Here is a 14798-nt window from a genome sequence, read left to right on the forward strand (position 1 = left end):
CTTTTCTCTGTGTGTCTCTTGGCTCTTAATCGGATGCAAGGTAAGAGCGGAGCAGCAGCGGTCAAGGTCAGATCATTGTGCCAGGAGACAGTCCAAGCGAAACAGACACCTCGAGAGCTGAACACCGCCTCCCCTTCTAAGCACAAGTGGCCAACGAGAGACGATCTGCAATTCATGTTTTATCCCTCGACTCTCTCCCTTGCTTTCCCTTCCTCCACCACCCACTCCTGCTGCCCAGAGGCGGCTGGGAAAATGTCAGGGTCAGTCTCCTTACACCTGATGAGGGAGATGCTGGGGTGTTTTGGCGCTAATATTGCTGGTTCCTCTTCCCCCCAACCACCCTGCAGTCTCATCGTGGTTATCTCACATTGGGAATGGCATTTGGATTTCTGCAAACTGGAGAGGCGGTCAGCTCTTTCCCTGAAAAGCAACGACACACAAAAAGGAAAGCACACTTTGGAGAGTAATCTTCTTGCCATCAGGGCTGGGGGATATATCAATATGCCGTCCAAAACCGTTTTGAAGTCAATAATAATAATAATAATTTATTATTTGTACCCTGCCCATCTGGCTGGGTTTCCCCAGCCACTCTGGGCAGCTTCCAACAAAGATTAAAAATACATTAAAATGTCACACATTAAAAACTTCCCTGAACACGGCTGCCTTCATATGTCTTCTAAATCAGTGTTTCCCAACCTTTTTTGGGCAAAGGCACACTTGTTTCATGAAAAAAATCTCGAGGCACACCACCATGCCAGATGGGGAAAGGTCACTTTTTACCTATGTAAAAAAAAATAAAAAAATAGTAACAGCATAGAAGGTAATGGTAAGCTATAGCTTGTTTAGCTTATACCTAAATCCGACACTGATTGGTCTCCCTTCCAAGGCACTCGAGGTCCCACATGAAAGCGAGCCCCCAGCAAGGCCTCGACGGCCTGCAAGGCGCTTCCCCTTGCGAGTGGGAAACGGACGGGCGGCGGCCCGAGCACGACCTGGCGCCCTCTCAGCTCAGCGAGCACGACCTGAAAGCTCTGGCCGCCTCCCTGCACGCCCTCCCGGACCTGGAGTACGGCGGCAGCAGCGCGCCTCCTTCGACGGGCCCCAACGGCAACCGCGAGCGGCCCCGTCGGCGGGCCTCGGCGGCGGACATCCTGCAGGACAGCTCCGGCTTCGCGCCGGACTACGAGGGCTTCGAGTACCGGGGCGACCCTTACGAGGAGGTGGAGCCACTGCGGAACCTGCCCGCCTTCGAAGCGTGCTCGCCGGCATCGTCCGAGTCCAGCATCGACATCTGCTTCCTGAGGCCCGTCCACTTCACCAACGAGCCCGGCAGGACGGAGCGCACGCTGCAGCCGCTGCCCAAGAGAGCGGCGCCGACGCCGCAAGCCAGCGGCACCTACAAGCGCGAGGTTTTCCGCAGCAAAGGCAAGCAGCTGAGACGCTCGCTCAAGGAGTTCCCGCGCAGCAGCGGAGGCGGCTGCGGCTCCGAAGGCATCGCCAGCACCAGGCTGTACAGCACCCGCAGCAGCAGCGGCAGCCGCCTGCCGGCCCCGACGGAGAGGGGCTTCCCGACCCACGGCGCCCCCTCCGCCGCCTCCCGGAGCTCCCAGCGGCACCACTTCCCACCGCCGAGAGGAGCGGGCGACCAGCCCAGCTTTCTGGAAGTAAGGAGAGCAAAAGGCAAGGGCAAAGGCGCTTCCTAGCCAGGGTCTAAGCGTGCCTATGTGGGGCACGTTACAGCCCCGTAACGTCAGCACCATGCAGGCAGCCAGGCAGGCAGACAGCGAGAGCCCCGCGCTGGGCGGCCTCTCCTCGCCGCCGCCGCCGCCCCGCCTCTCGCCGCCCGACTCGCCCGACTCCCTCCCACGGCACACCAGGCAACGTCTGGCGGCACACTAGTGTGCCGCGGAACACCGGTTGGGAAACACTGTTCTAAATGTCAGGTAGTTGTTTATCTCTTTGGCATCTGGTGGGAGGGCGTTCCACAGGGCGGGTGCCACCACTGAGAAGGCCCTCTGCCTGGTTCCTTGTAGCCTCACCTCGCAATGAGGGAGCCGCCAGAAGGCCCTCGGCGCTGGACCTCAGTGTCTGGGCTGGACGATGGGGGTGGAGACACTCCTTCAGGTATACTGGACCGAGGCCGTTTAGGGCTTTAAAGGTCAACACCAACACTATCCATATCTATGATATCGGTTTCATCATTCTTGACCTGGCAATATATTGTGAATCACGATGTGTGTGTTTGTGTTATGCAAAAAATCACAATATGGGGGAAACTGTGAAGCCAGCCAGTGCTTCTGCAAAGCTCCATCCTTATTACAGACATCGCAATATATCAGTACATCACTATGTTTAGCTGGTGATGTATCGTGATGTTGGAAACCAGATATCGCTCAGCCCAACTTTCAGGATTTGGATTTCTGCAAAATCTGTGGGATCTTGACCCTGTCGTATCTGCGATCCTATACAGTGGAACCTCGTGTTACGTACCGTCCTCCTTGCGAACGCTTTGTGTTACGAGCTCCGCTAACCCGAAAGTAGATGCTCCTGATTGAGAACTATGCCCCGGCATGCGAGCGGAAGTCGTGCGCCGGCGGCAGCAGGAGGTACCATTAGCGAAAGCGCGCCTCAGGTTAAGAATGGTTTCGGCTTCAGAATGGACCTCCGGAACAAATTAAGCTCGTAACTGGAAGTATCTATTTTCTTGGGTGCATCGTGCCATAAGTCTTTTACTCGTCTCTTCTGGAGCTCTGTCCTGTGTGCGGAAATGCCTTTCTTCTGACAAGCCGGCATATTTGCAGGAAAAAACCTGATTATTGAAAGTGATGTTAAACACTTTTGAAGATTTGTATCTGCATCAGTGACCAGAACTGTAGTCTTGTGCATTTTTAAACTTGTGATTTCTTTTGCACTTACGAAAAAGAAAGAGAGCAAGGTGTTAACCTATTATTTTCCTTCTCACCTTCCTTCTCTCCCTCCCTCTTTTTCCTTGCATGTCCTGCGATGTTCCTGTTTCTGAACTGTAGGAGCCATCCCAAGGTAAGTCTTTTCCGATTGCACTTTGGAGCCTGGTGTGTGTGTGTGTGTGTGTGTGTGTGTGTGGTGGGGGTGGGGGTGGGGGTGGGGGTGGGAATCCTTATATTTATTTGCCTTTGGATTCTGTGCAGAAAAATATTTACCACTTTCTTTCTAAATGTGCTCGCTGCAAGGAAGGGGAAACAAAACATTAAAAGCTCTTCTCTCCAGAAGCACCATTGGCAGCCAAGATATGAGTCACAGGAACAAATGACAGCATGGTCACACACTGAACGCTGGGGGTTGTGGATGAAAGATTGTGTTGTGTGGGGTTTCTTCTTCTTCTTATTAAACCACACAAATTGTTTCCTCCCGTTTGCACAGCGTTGGAAAGTTGCAGTTGCTCTCTGTCAGTATTCTCTCTCTCTCTCTTCTCCAAAAGTTTTATTTTCGGACAGTTTCCTTTGCAGCGTTTTAAAGAGGTGGCAGGCCCAAAGGGGGGAGGCAAAACGGCCTTGAATGGCTGCGTTGCAGCGGGTTGGACTGGATGACCCTTGGGGTCCCTTCCAACTCTGCAATTCTGTGACTAGGGAAACGAGTGGGTGCTTAGAGTATGTGGGAAAGTATCCTCATTGAAGCTTTGGTCAATGATTTTTTTTTTTAATCGGGGTGGAGTTGTGTGGTGAGCACACACCTCAGTTATTCTCTCAGGCAGAGGGCCTTCTCGGTGGTGGCACCCGCCCTGTGGAACACCCTCCCACCAGATGTCAAAGAAGGCAGCCCAGTTTAGGGAAGCTTTTAATGTTGGATACATTACTGTATTTTAATATTTTGTTGGAAGCTGCCCAGAGCGGCTGGGGAAGCCCAGCCAGATGGGCAGGGTATGAATAATAAATTATAGTTGTTGTTGTTGTTATTATTGTTATTCTCTCATCCTCACTCGCTTTCTCAGTGCATTTCTGAAAGGCTGCAGAAGTGCATCAGACTGCAGATTCCAGGTGTGCAGGTCGCTGCAGTTAACACTGGTCCCTGCCAGATTGTGCCTGGATAGCAGGGAGCCACTAAAATCTTGCTGTAAAATAGACACAGGGAGGAATAGCCCCAAGAATTGACATTGCCAGTCCATCAACCTCTAGTCTAGCATTCTTCCAAGTCTGGGTCCCCAGTTGTTGGACTCCAACTCAACAACAACAACAATTTATTATTTTCACCCCGCCGATGTGGCTGGGTTTCCCCAGCCACTCTGGGCGGCTCCAAACAGAATATTAAAAACACGATAAAACATCAAATGTTAAAAACTTCCCTAAACAGGGCTGCCTTCAGATGTCTTCTAAAAGTCTGGTGGTTGTTTTTCTCCTTGCCATCTGGTGGGAGGGCGTTCCACAGGGTGGGTGCCACCACCGAGAAGGCCCTCTGCCTGGTTCCCTGTCACCTCACTTCTCGCAATGAGGGAACCGCCAGAAGGCCCTCAGCGCTGGACCTCAGTGTCCGGGCAGAACGATGGGGGTGGAGATGCTCCTTCAGGTATACTGGGCCGAGAGCATTGGTCAATGCCGGACTCATGGGGGTTGTAACGTTGCAACTTCTGGAAGACCGCAGGTTAGTTGCCAGTGACCTACATGGAATGTTGGCTGCAGTTAAGCCGACCAACCCAGATGTTTCCAGACTAACTTCCATCTTCCCTGGCCAATGACTAAGCTGGTTGCGAATGATGGGAGTCCCAACAGCATCTGATCAAATAGGGTTTCCCAAACTTGGGTCTCCAGTTGCTTTTGGACTACAACTCCCATCATCTATCTAGCAGGACCAGTGGGCAGGGATGATGGGAACTGTAGTCTGAAAAAACAGCTGGAGACTCACGTTTGGGAAACCGTGTGATAGAAGAGCACTGCTTCAGTTAATTCAAAATGCATAGCCCCTTTTGAAGTTTAGCTACTGAGCAGGGATCATACACATCCTAAAGTTATCGTTGGACAACCGTGTATTGGTAGCTGGAAGTCTGTTTTCCGTATGGCCTGTTAAGCTGGTTGGATTGTTCACCTCGTAAAAGTAAGACTTCCATAAGATATCTCTGGTTTGTCTCTCTGCAGGTCTTTGCCTACGATCACTGCTTCTGGTCTATGGACGAAGCTGTCAAGGAAAAATATGCAGGTAGTATTTCAGGGCTGAGATACAGACCTAGTACTGATCTAGCAAGGAACAGAAGAACCTGCGTTATACCAAGTTAGGCTATTCGTCCATCTAGCTCATTATTATCTAAACTATCTGGGGTTTTCTCCCGGCTCTGCCCGGACATGGAGTGGAATATTTGTCTTGATGGGTAGGCTTAGTTTAAAAGTCAGTTTCAAAAAGTCAGTCTGCTAGGCCAGAGGTTTTCAACCTTTCTGAGTCCACGGCTCTCTTGACCAGCCACAGTGGTACCTTGGTTCTCAAACTTAATCCGTTCCGGAAGTCCGTTCCAAAACCAAAGCGTTCCAAAACCAAGGCGCGCTTCCCCATAGAAAGTAATGCAAAATGGATGAATCCGTTCCAGACTTTTAAAAACAACCCCTAAAACAGCAATTTAACATGAATTTTACCATCTAATGAGACCATTGAGGCATGAAATGAAAGCAGTAAACAATGTACAGTGGTACCTTCTGGTTGCGAACGGGATCCCTTCCGGAGGCCCGTTCGCAACATGAAAAGCCCACAACCTGAGGCGTCATATCTGTGCAGGTGCGCGGCGCAATTTGGTGCCTGTGCACATGCGCGAAGCACGATTTAGCGCTTCTGTGCATGCGCAAGCAGCAAAACCCGGAAGTAATCCTTCCCTTACTTCCTGGTTGCCGCGGGACGCAACCTGAGAAAACATGAAGCAAACATAACATGAGGTATGACTGTACTGCGGTCACACAATCTATCAATCAGTAGCTGAACTGGTTTCCACACAGCCGCAAAAACAAAACAAAAAGAGCCACAAAAACGCAAAATAAATAGCAAAAACAGACAGACTTCAGCGTAACACTCAAAACAGAACTCTGGCACTCAAAATGGAATTGTGGCACTCAAATCGGAAGCGTAAGACTCAAAACGGAGCACGTTCGACTTCCGGAAAAAGTTCGCAAACCAGAACAGTTCCTTCTAGGTTTGTAGTGTTTGGGTTCCAAGTTGTTTGAGTACCAAGGCGTTTGAGAACCAAGATACCACTGTCCATTCTTTCTGTGGCTCCCTTGTGGGGAAGGGACATGGGTGGCGCTGTGGGTTAAACCACAGAGCCTAGGACTTGCAGATCAGAAGGTCAGCGGTTCAAATCCCTGCGACGGGGTGAGCTCCCGTTGCTCGGTCCCTGCTCCTGCCAACCTAGCAGTTCGAAAACACTTCAAAGTGCAAGTAGATCAATAGGTACCACTCTGGCGGGAAGGTAAACGGCGTTTCTGTGCGCTGCTCTGGTTCGCCAGAAGGGGCTTAGTCATGCTGGCCACATGACCCGGAAGCTGTACGCCGGCTCCCTCGGCCAATAAAGCGAGATGAGCACCGCAACCCCAGAATTGGCCATGACTGGACCTAATGGTCAGGGGTCCCTTTAACTTGTGGGGAAACGTGAGCCGAGCCTCAGAAGCCCCGTTAAGTCACCCTTTGCCTACAGAGCCAGCAGCCCCTCACCCCTATTCAAGCACCTTTCCTTGTGGGGTCTTCCCTCAGCCTCCTCTCCTGTCTCCTCTCCTTGGGAGTCCTCCGGGCAGCTGCAGCCACTGCCCCAGTCTCTAATCTGCCCACCCCACCCCAAAGAGAAGTGCCTGCTCCCTGGCCAGCCCCAGAGGGACCACTCTCCTGCGGAGCTTGTGGCCAGGGCTGCTGCAACAACCCTTTGGGAGGCAGAGAAGCGAGAGGTTCATCAGAGGAGGGAGGGAAGGAAAGAGGTACAGAGACCAGTGTTGTCTGCAGCACCCCTGAACATCATTCAGGGCACCCCTGGGTGCCACGGTGCATGGGTTGAAAACCACTGTGCCAAACTGAGGCAGACTCCCCCAGAGGCAATATTTCAAGCGACAAAGGCTGAAATTTATGACTAGGAAACGGTTCATTCAAGGCCCCAGAGCAGGGGTCAGCAAACTTTTTCAGCAAGGGGCCGGTCCACTGTCCCTCAGACTTTGTGGGGGGCCAGATTATATTGGGGGGGGAATGAACGAATTCCTATGCCCCACAAATAACCCAGAGATGCATTTTAAATAAAAGGACGCATTCTACTCATGTAAAAACACGCTGATTCCCGGACTGTCCGCGGGCTGGATTGAGAAGGCGATTGGGCCGGATCCGGCCCACGGACCTTAGTTTGCCTACCCATGCCCCAGAGAGTCTGTGCCCCCCCCACCTTAAGGGTTAACACAGAGATTCACAGCCGAGGCTGAAAATTATCTGGGTTCATACCAGCATGGAGTCTCCTGTTACTTCCTGAGAAATCACCAGTCTCAGCAGAGGAATGATGGGTGGTGCAAAGGGGCTGCTGAACGTTTCCCTAGTCATCCTTTTCCCAGTGCAAAATTTGCCCTTCCCAAGTTGCTTCCAAAGTTAAAAGACTAAATCTTACCAAATTTGGCTGTGCACTGATGTTCCCTGCTGGACGCAGGCGTGGGCAGCCAAGGTAAGCGACCATGTTTTCTTAAACTCTAGTTTTTCCACACACCCTGTTTTTATATAGGCTCTGTATGATCACAAGGATTTGCTCAAAAGCCTGCAGGGCGACGGACAAACCATTTTTATTTTTATTTTCTTAGGAAAAAAAGCAGGCACTTCCACTGAGCAAGAGGAAGTGGTCTTATTATTATATTATAAATTATATAATAATTATAATAATTATAATAATTATATTATTATTATTAATAATAATAATAATGATGATGATGATGAAATAATAATACTACAGTGGTACCTCAGGTTACATACGCTTCAGGTTGCAGACTCCGCTAACCCAGAAATAGTGCTTCAGGTTAAGAACTTTGCTTCAGGATGAGAACAGAAATCATTCTCTGGTGGCACGGCGGCAGCAGGGGGCCCCGTTAGCTAAAGTGGTGCTTCAGGTTAAGAACAGTTTCAGGTTAAGAACAGACCTCTGGAACGAATTAAGTACTTAACCTGAGGTACCACTGTAATAATAATACTTAACACATCCTCCTTACATCTCCTCAGCCTTGGTCCTTTTACAGTTAGGCTGTGAAAGATGAGCTTATCTGTAGCTCAAGGCTGGATCCAGACACAGAGAAACAGTGTGGCCTAATGGGTGGAGCTGAACCTGGGAGACCCGGGTTCGAATTCCCTGCTCGTTTGCCAAGCTCCTTGGAAGACCTTTGGCCAGCAGCTATCGCTCGGTCCGGCCTTCCTAGCAAGTTAGTGGGTGAGGGCAAAACCAAGTAGCCCTTCCCTTCTCTGCGAGACTTCCTTGCAGGAAAGGTGTACTAAATCGCAAGAGAGAGGGTCCACAGTCCGTAGGCTGCCTTATCGTGATCCATACCACGTTGGTGTAAACGCAGAATATCACAAAAGGGACTTACGGGAAACTTCAGTGCGATCAGAATAAAGATCTGCCCTGCAGCTTCCGTCCTTAAAGGCTTCATTTGCTTTGGACACACATGAAAGACGTTAACAGTTCTCATATGATGCGCCTTGCAGCGTGTTTTGAAGTCCTGGAGGGTCTTATCAAAGGAGGTTTACGACTTCTTCCTCTTCTGACCGAGCCATTTGAATCTTTTTGTTCTAATTTTAGGCCAAGACGTTGTATTCAAGTGCCTTGGGGAGAACATTCTCCAGAACGCTTTTGAAGGCTACAACGCGTGCATCTTCGCCTATGGACAGACCGGTAAGCGCTTGCCCCTTGGGAGGATGGGGGGGGAAAAAAGTTTCTGATTATATAAGATTACGCTTTGGCAGTTTGGTTAGGCCCTACCACCACCACACCCGGGTTGCCGGACTACAACTCCCATCATCCCTGACTGCTGCCCCTGGTGACTATGGGTGATGGGAGTTGTAGTCCCACAACATCTGGGAACCCAAGATTGAGAAAGGCTGATTTAGCACAGCCGCAAGAGACAGAAACCAGGATGGGAATAGAGAGAGATGAGCAGATTCTCCTTTGCTGAGCAGTTGGCCATTGATTCCTACAGGGACTGTGCTTCTCTGGGCCGGAAAACTGTGGTCCGTTTGGGGTTTTGCTCTGCTTCTGGGTTTTTTTTAATATATAAAAAAATTATTCATTTTTCTTTTTCATTCATTACATACATCTGAAAGTCTTAACATTTACTATATATTCCTCCCTCCCCTTCTAGGCTTCCTCCAACTTCCGCTACTGGTTCTCTTTTCATCCACTTTGCTACCTTCTAACAGAAAAAGTTATTAATAACATAACATCAAACCTAAAAACATAAAAGTAAATACACCATAATATTTCTATATCTTCTAGACATTTTCTAATACTAACAGTGTGAATGTTTATTTAAATCCTGCCATCAAGTCTATCAATTACTTTGTTTCTGCAAGTATAATATACCGTATTTTTCGCTCCATAAGACACACTTTCCCCCCTTTTAAAATCTAAGGGGAAATTTCTGTGCGTCTTATGGAGCGAATGTGTGGTTCATGGGGCTGGGGGGGGACCCGGGCTTCCCCCGCCAGCCCCAACCTGCTCTTTGAGGCTGGCGGTGGGGGAAAGCAGCGCTTCCCCCCCACCGCCAGCCCCACAAGCTTGCAGAGCAGCGGGAAGGCTGCGCACAGCCTTTCGGCTGCTCCCCAACCTGCTCTTTGAGGTCAAACATTAAAAACTTTAAAAACTTTAAAACATTAAAAACTTTAAAACATAAAAGATTAAAAACTTCCCTAAACAGGGCTGCCTTCAGATGTCTTCTAAAAGTCAGATAGTTGTTTATTTCCTTGATATCTGACTGGAGGGCATTCTACAGGGTGGGCGCCACCACCGAGAAGGCCCTCTGCCTAGTTGCCTGTAACCTCGCTTCTCACAGTGAGGGAACCGCCAGAAGGCCCTCAGCGCTGGACCTCAGTGTCCAGGCTGAGCAATGGGGGTAGAGACGCTCCTTCAGGTCTACTGGGCCGAGGCCATTTAGGGCTTTAAAGTTCAACACCAACTCTTTGAATTGTGCTCAGAAACATACTGGGGACCAATGTAATTCTTCCAGGACCGGTGTTATGCAGTCCCAGCGGCCACTCCCAGTCACCAGTCTAGCTGCGACTACAGCAGGAAAGGCCAGAGATCAGTACAGTGGTATCCCCTGTTGCGAATGGGATCCGTTCTGGAGGTCCGGTTGCATTCCAAGGAATTTGCAACTGGAGGACAGCTTCTGCGCATGCGCCTGATGCGTAGAGCACTTCTGCGCATGCGCGTGTGGCGAAACCCGGAAAAATACTTCGGGTTTGCCGTGTTTGCATCCCGAAGTTTACGTTTCCAGAAGGATACGTAAACAAAGGTACAACTGTACATTAACGTTTGCGGAAGAATGTCTTCCTGTGGAATTTTTTCCAGGAATTTTGAGTACAGTGGTACCTCTGGTTGTGAACGGGATCCGTTCCAGAGGTCCGTTCACAACATGAAAAGAACACAACCAGCAGCGGCGCATCTGCGGACGCGCGGGTTGCGATTCGCCAGTTCCGCGCATGCGCGTGGTGTCATTTCGCGCTTCTACGTATGCGCGAGAGGCGAAACCCGGAAGTAACCCTTTCTGGTACTTCTGGGTAACCACGCGACGTAACCTGAAAGAACCTAACATGAAGCAGATGTAACATGAGGTATGACTGTAGTTTTGTTTCACCTTCCCACCTGCAAATCTAGAACTCCCCCTTTTTTCCCCCCGGTCTCCTTGGTAGCTCGTTTGCGAAGGCACCCTGAAATTCTCCCTTTCTTCCTATCCGCCGCCCTTTTCCTCCCTTCCTCCTAAAGCGCCTCTTCCTCCCCTTTTTACGCAGGGTCCGGAAAGTCTTATACCATGATGGGCACAGCTGACCAGCCTGGATTAATCCCTCGCCTGTGCAGCACCCTCTTCGAAAGGGCCCAGAAAGAGGAGAGCGAAGAGCAGAGCTTCAAAGTGGAGGTTTCTTACATGGAGATTTACAACGAGAAAGTCCGGGACCTGCTGGACCCAAAGGGGTAAGGGGGAACGCGGCAGGGATCGAGGTGGCCAGCAACCCATTGAGCCAGGCGGTGAAAGCCTGCCTTTTCTCAAGGCATGCCTTCGGAGGTGCCAGCTGAACGAACGTGTCTTTCTCTGAACAAAATGGACAGTTTTCGCTTAGCCGGGAGGGCCAGCCCTCCATAGCAGAGGGTGTGTGCTTTGCTTGAGAAATATCCTCAGCATTTTTGGGTAGGGCTGCAGAGCCATCGCAGGACTCCTGCAGAGTAGGGCTAAGCAATACAGTCATAGGTAAAGGTAAAGGTAAAGGGACTCCTGACCATTAGGTGACCGACTCTGGGGTTGCGGTGCTCATCTCGCTTTATTGGCCAAGGGAGCCAGCGTTTGTCTGCAGACAGCTTCCGGGTCATGTGGCCAGCATGACTAAGCCGCTTCTGGCGAACCAGAGCAGCGCACGGAAATGCCGTTTACCTTCCCGCCGGAGTGGTACCTATTTATCTACTTGCAGTTTGACGTGCTTTCGAACTGCTTGGTTGGCAAGAGCAGGGACCGAGCAACGGGAGCTCACCCCGTTCCAGGGATTCGAACCGCCGACCTTCTGATTGGCAAGTCCTAGGCTCTGTAGTTTAACCCACAGCGCCACCTGTGTCCCCAATACAGTCATACCTCAGGTTAAAAAACGGAATGGGTTACTTCTGGGTTTCGCCGCTCGCGCTCCGCAGACACTCAAAATGACGTCACGTGCATGTGCAGAAGTGGCAAATCACGATCCGCAGACGCGGGTTGCGTTCTGCTCGGGTAGCAAATAGGGCTCCGGAATGGATCCTGTTCGTAACCAGAGGTAACACTGTATTGGGTTTTCAGCATTGTGATATATCATCAGCCAAACATCGCAATATACTTATACAGCCGTACCTGGGAAGTCGAACTTCGCATTGCGACTCGAATGTTTTGGCTCCCGGACGCCGCAAACCCGGAAGTGAGCGTTCTAGTTTGTGAACGTTCTTTGGAACCCGAACGTCCGACACAGGTTCCACAGCTTCCTATTGGCTGCAGGAAGCCGCACCTTGGTTTCCGAACGTTTTGGAAGTCAAACGGACTTCTGGAACAGATTCCGTTCGACTTCCGAGGTGCAACTGTTTATCGCAATGTCTGAAATAAGGATGGAAATATTAATAATAATAATTTATTATTTATACCCTGCCCATCTGACTGGGTTTCCCCAGCCCCTCTGGGCGGCTCCCAACAGAATATGAAAAACACAATAAAACATCAAACATTAAAAACCTCCCTAAACAGGGCTGCCTTCAGATGTCTTCTATGTAGAGACATTGGCTGGCTTCACGGTTTTTCCCACGTCCTGATTTTACATAGCACGCACACACACAAACACACCATGATTTGCCGTATATTGCCAGGTCAAAACTATGAAATCAGTATCGTGATACAGACTTGAAACTGGTTTTGGACGATATATCAATATATCTCCCAGCCTTACTGGAGAGCCTCTGACGACCAGTGTAGACAATACTGAGATAGGTGGACTGGTGGTAGAAGACAGTTTCATGCATTCCTAGTACGTCAAGTCAGAACTGCAGTTAATTTGGCAGATCCGTAACTGAGATCTCCCATGTTTCACTTTATTTTTCATTTAAATTGCAGCTCCACTCCGCTCAAATCAGATTGAGACCATGGTACAGGGAGAGAAGGGATTGACTTTACCTGTTTGGGCTGCCAGTTGTTGTTGTTATATTATTATTATTATTATTATTATTATTATTATTATTATTATTATTATTATTATTATTATTATTATTTTATAATAATAATAATAATAATAATAATAATAATAATAATAATAATAATAATAATAATAATAATAATAATAATTACTATTATAATTATTTAAATATATTACCTGCCCTTTACCCTGAGGCAGGTTACAGCAATATAAAATACAGCATTTAAAACAGTTTTGAGTAATTTAGAATTACAAAAACAATGCAATCACGTCTAACAACACACTGTAATAGAAAGTAATAAAAGCTCGTGCAATTGCTTATATTCAGAGTTCCAGTCTTTCTGCATCAGAGAACTTCATCTTTGGAGGGTCAAGGCTAAGTCATGAAAAGAGAGGGAAGTCTAAATAGCCCCAGACGTATGTCCTTGGCAAATATCTCTTAACCTTCCCTCTTCCCAGCCCTCCCAAGATAATTGTCGCCTTGCGTTAACTCGAATGCCTTTCAAACCTAAAGAAGTGTTAACAGTTATTTGTCTGTACTTCCCTGTTAGCGTGGAAAGGAATGCGCAGCTCTTATCTCTTCTATCTTTTTTTTAAAAAAAAGTTGTGTGGTTGCATTCCTACCCTCCACCAGTTGCGGGAATTGGTGCCGTGACTTGGAGCACACTGGGCCTGATCTAAGCTGAGCATCCTTTGGTTTCCAGAGGAAGGGTTTAAGCACATGACTCAACTCTCCCGTTGGAAATCGGTAGCACTTAGCTTTGGCTGCCTGGGTCGTGGGCCCAACATTTGCAAGGAGAGTAACGCCTTGTTCTCTGTGCTTGCTTTGGAAACAGGAGTCGACAGTCGTTGAAAGTCAGAGAGCACAGCGTTTACGGACCATACGTGGATGGGCTTTCTAAACTGGCTGTTGCCTGTTACAAGGTAAAGAGATCTAATTGTTTGGTGGCAATAACAGCCAAAGCTGCTTACAGTACATAAAAAAATAACAATGGCGCAGTTCAGATGCGACGGTCCCAGGCCAGTAAACTGTGGTTTGCAGCTGTGAAAACAAGGTGTTGGACTTTGGCAGTGCTTTGGGTTTTTTTGCAGAATCATTTTTACCAATTTTGCAAGTTGTTGTTGTTGTTATTATTATTTATTTATTTATACCCCGCCCACCTGGCTGGGCTTTCCCAGCCACTCTGGGCGACTTCCAACAGAATATTAAAATACAATAGACTATTAAACATTAAAAGCTTCCCTGAACAGGGCTGCCTTCAGATGTCTTCTAAAAGTCAGGTAGTTCTTTTTCTCTTTCGTTTTAATGAATCAGCCACAAATTAAAACAAATTAAATACCTATCCTGCCTCCGTGATTGGGATGCCTCCCCTCAGCACCAGCCTGGCTGCGCTTCAGGAAAACTCGAATATTTGCAAGTCTATTCCTTAATCATAGGCTGGTGTTCCGTATCGCCCACCTCTGGGTATACAAGCCCGGCCAGGATTAAGGATATGATATGCTCTCGCAGGCGTACACAGAGGTCTTGAACGCCTTCATTCCCCCAGTCTTCAAAAAAGTAAATAAAAAAATCTTGTAAAACCGGTTTAACAAGCGAGAGCACACTGTTTGCAGAAATGTTAGCGATAGCCTGAAGCGCTTATAGAAAGTTTAGCATGCAAGGAAGGTGGCTGGGGCCTCTTGGCTGTGTTTGCAGCAGCCACACGTGGAGAACGAAAAGGAGACAAAGCCACAAACACAGGAAGCAGCCTTATGTTGAATCTGCCTGCCTGGTGCCGGCCCACCCATGAGGCAAGATGAGGCGACTGCCTCAGGCGGCAGGATACACAGGGGCAGCAGATCCAATCTCCAAGGACTGCATTACTTGCTTCTGCAGTGGCAACGATGGCTGTGACGTTCTCTTTGGGGGCCGGATCTGTCCCCTGCCC

At 49.0% G+C, this 14798-nt stretch overlaps 1 protein-coding gene and 1 long non-coding RNA gene across 2 annotated transcripts in view; one reads left to right on the forward strand and one right to left on the reverse strand.

The window, feature by feature from the left end:
* Positions 1-14798, reverse strand: part of LOC308584266 — a 480133-nt gene that overhangs the window by 401954 nt on the left and 63381 nt on the right. The gene's annotated exons all lie outside the window — the stretch shown is intronic.
* Positions 1-14798, forward strand: part of KIF13B (kinesin family member 13B) — a 204265-nt gene that overhangs the window by 61821 nt on the left and 127646 nt on the right. Inside the window, 5 exon segments of the mRNA XM_081188907.1 lie at positions 3027-3039; positions 5106-5166; positions 8759-8851; positions 10966-11146; positions 13707-13794. Coding sequence (XP_081045033.1) covers positions 3027-3039; positions 5106-5166; positions 8759-8851; positions 10966-11146; positions 13707-13794 — 436 coding nt within the window.

The sequence above is a fragment of the Podarcis bocagei genome (genome assembly GCF_964188305.1).
Source record: "Podarcis bocagei genome assembly, chromosome: 3".
Lineage (NCBI taxonomy): Eukaryota > Metazoa > Chordata > Lepidosauria > Squamata > Lacertidae > Podarcis > Podarcis bocagei.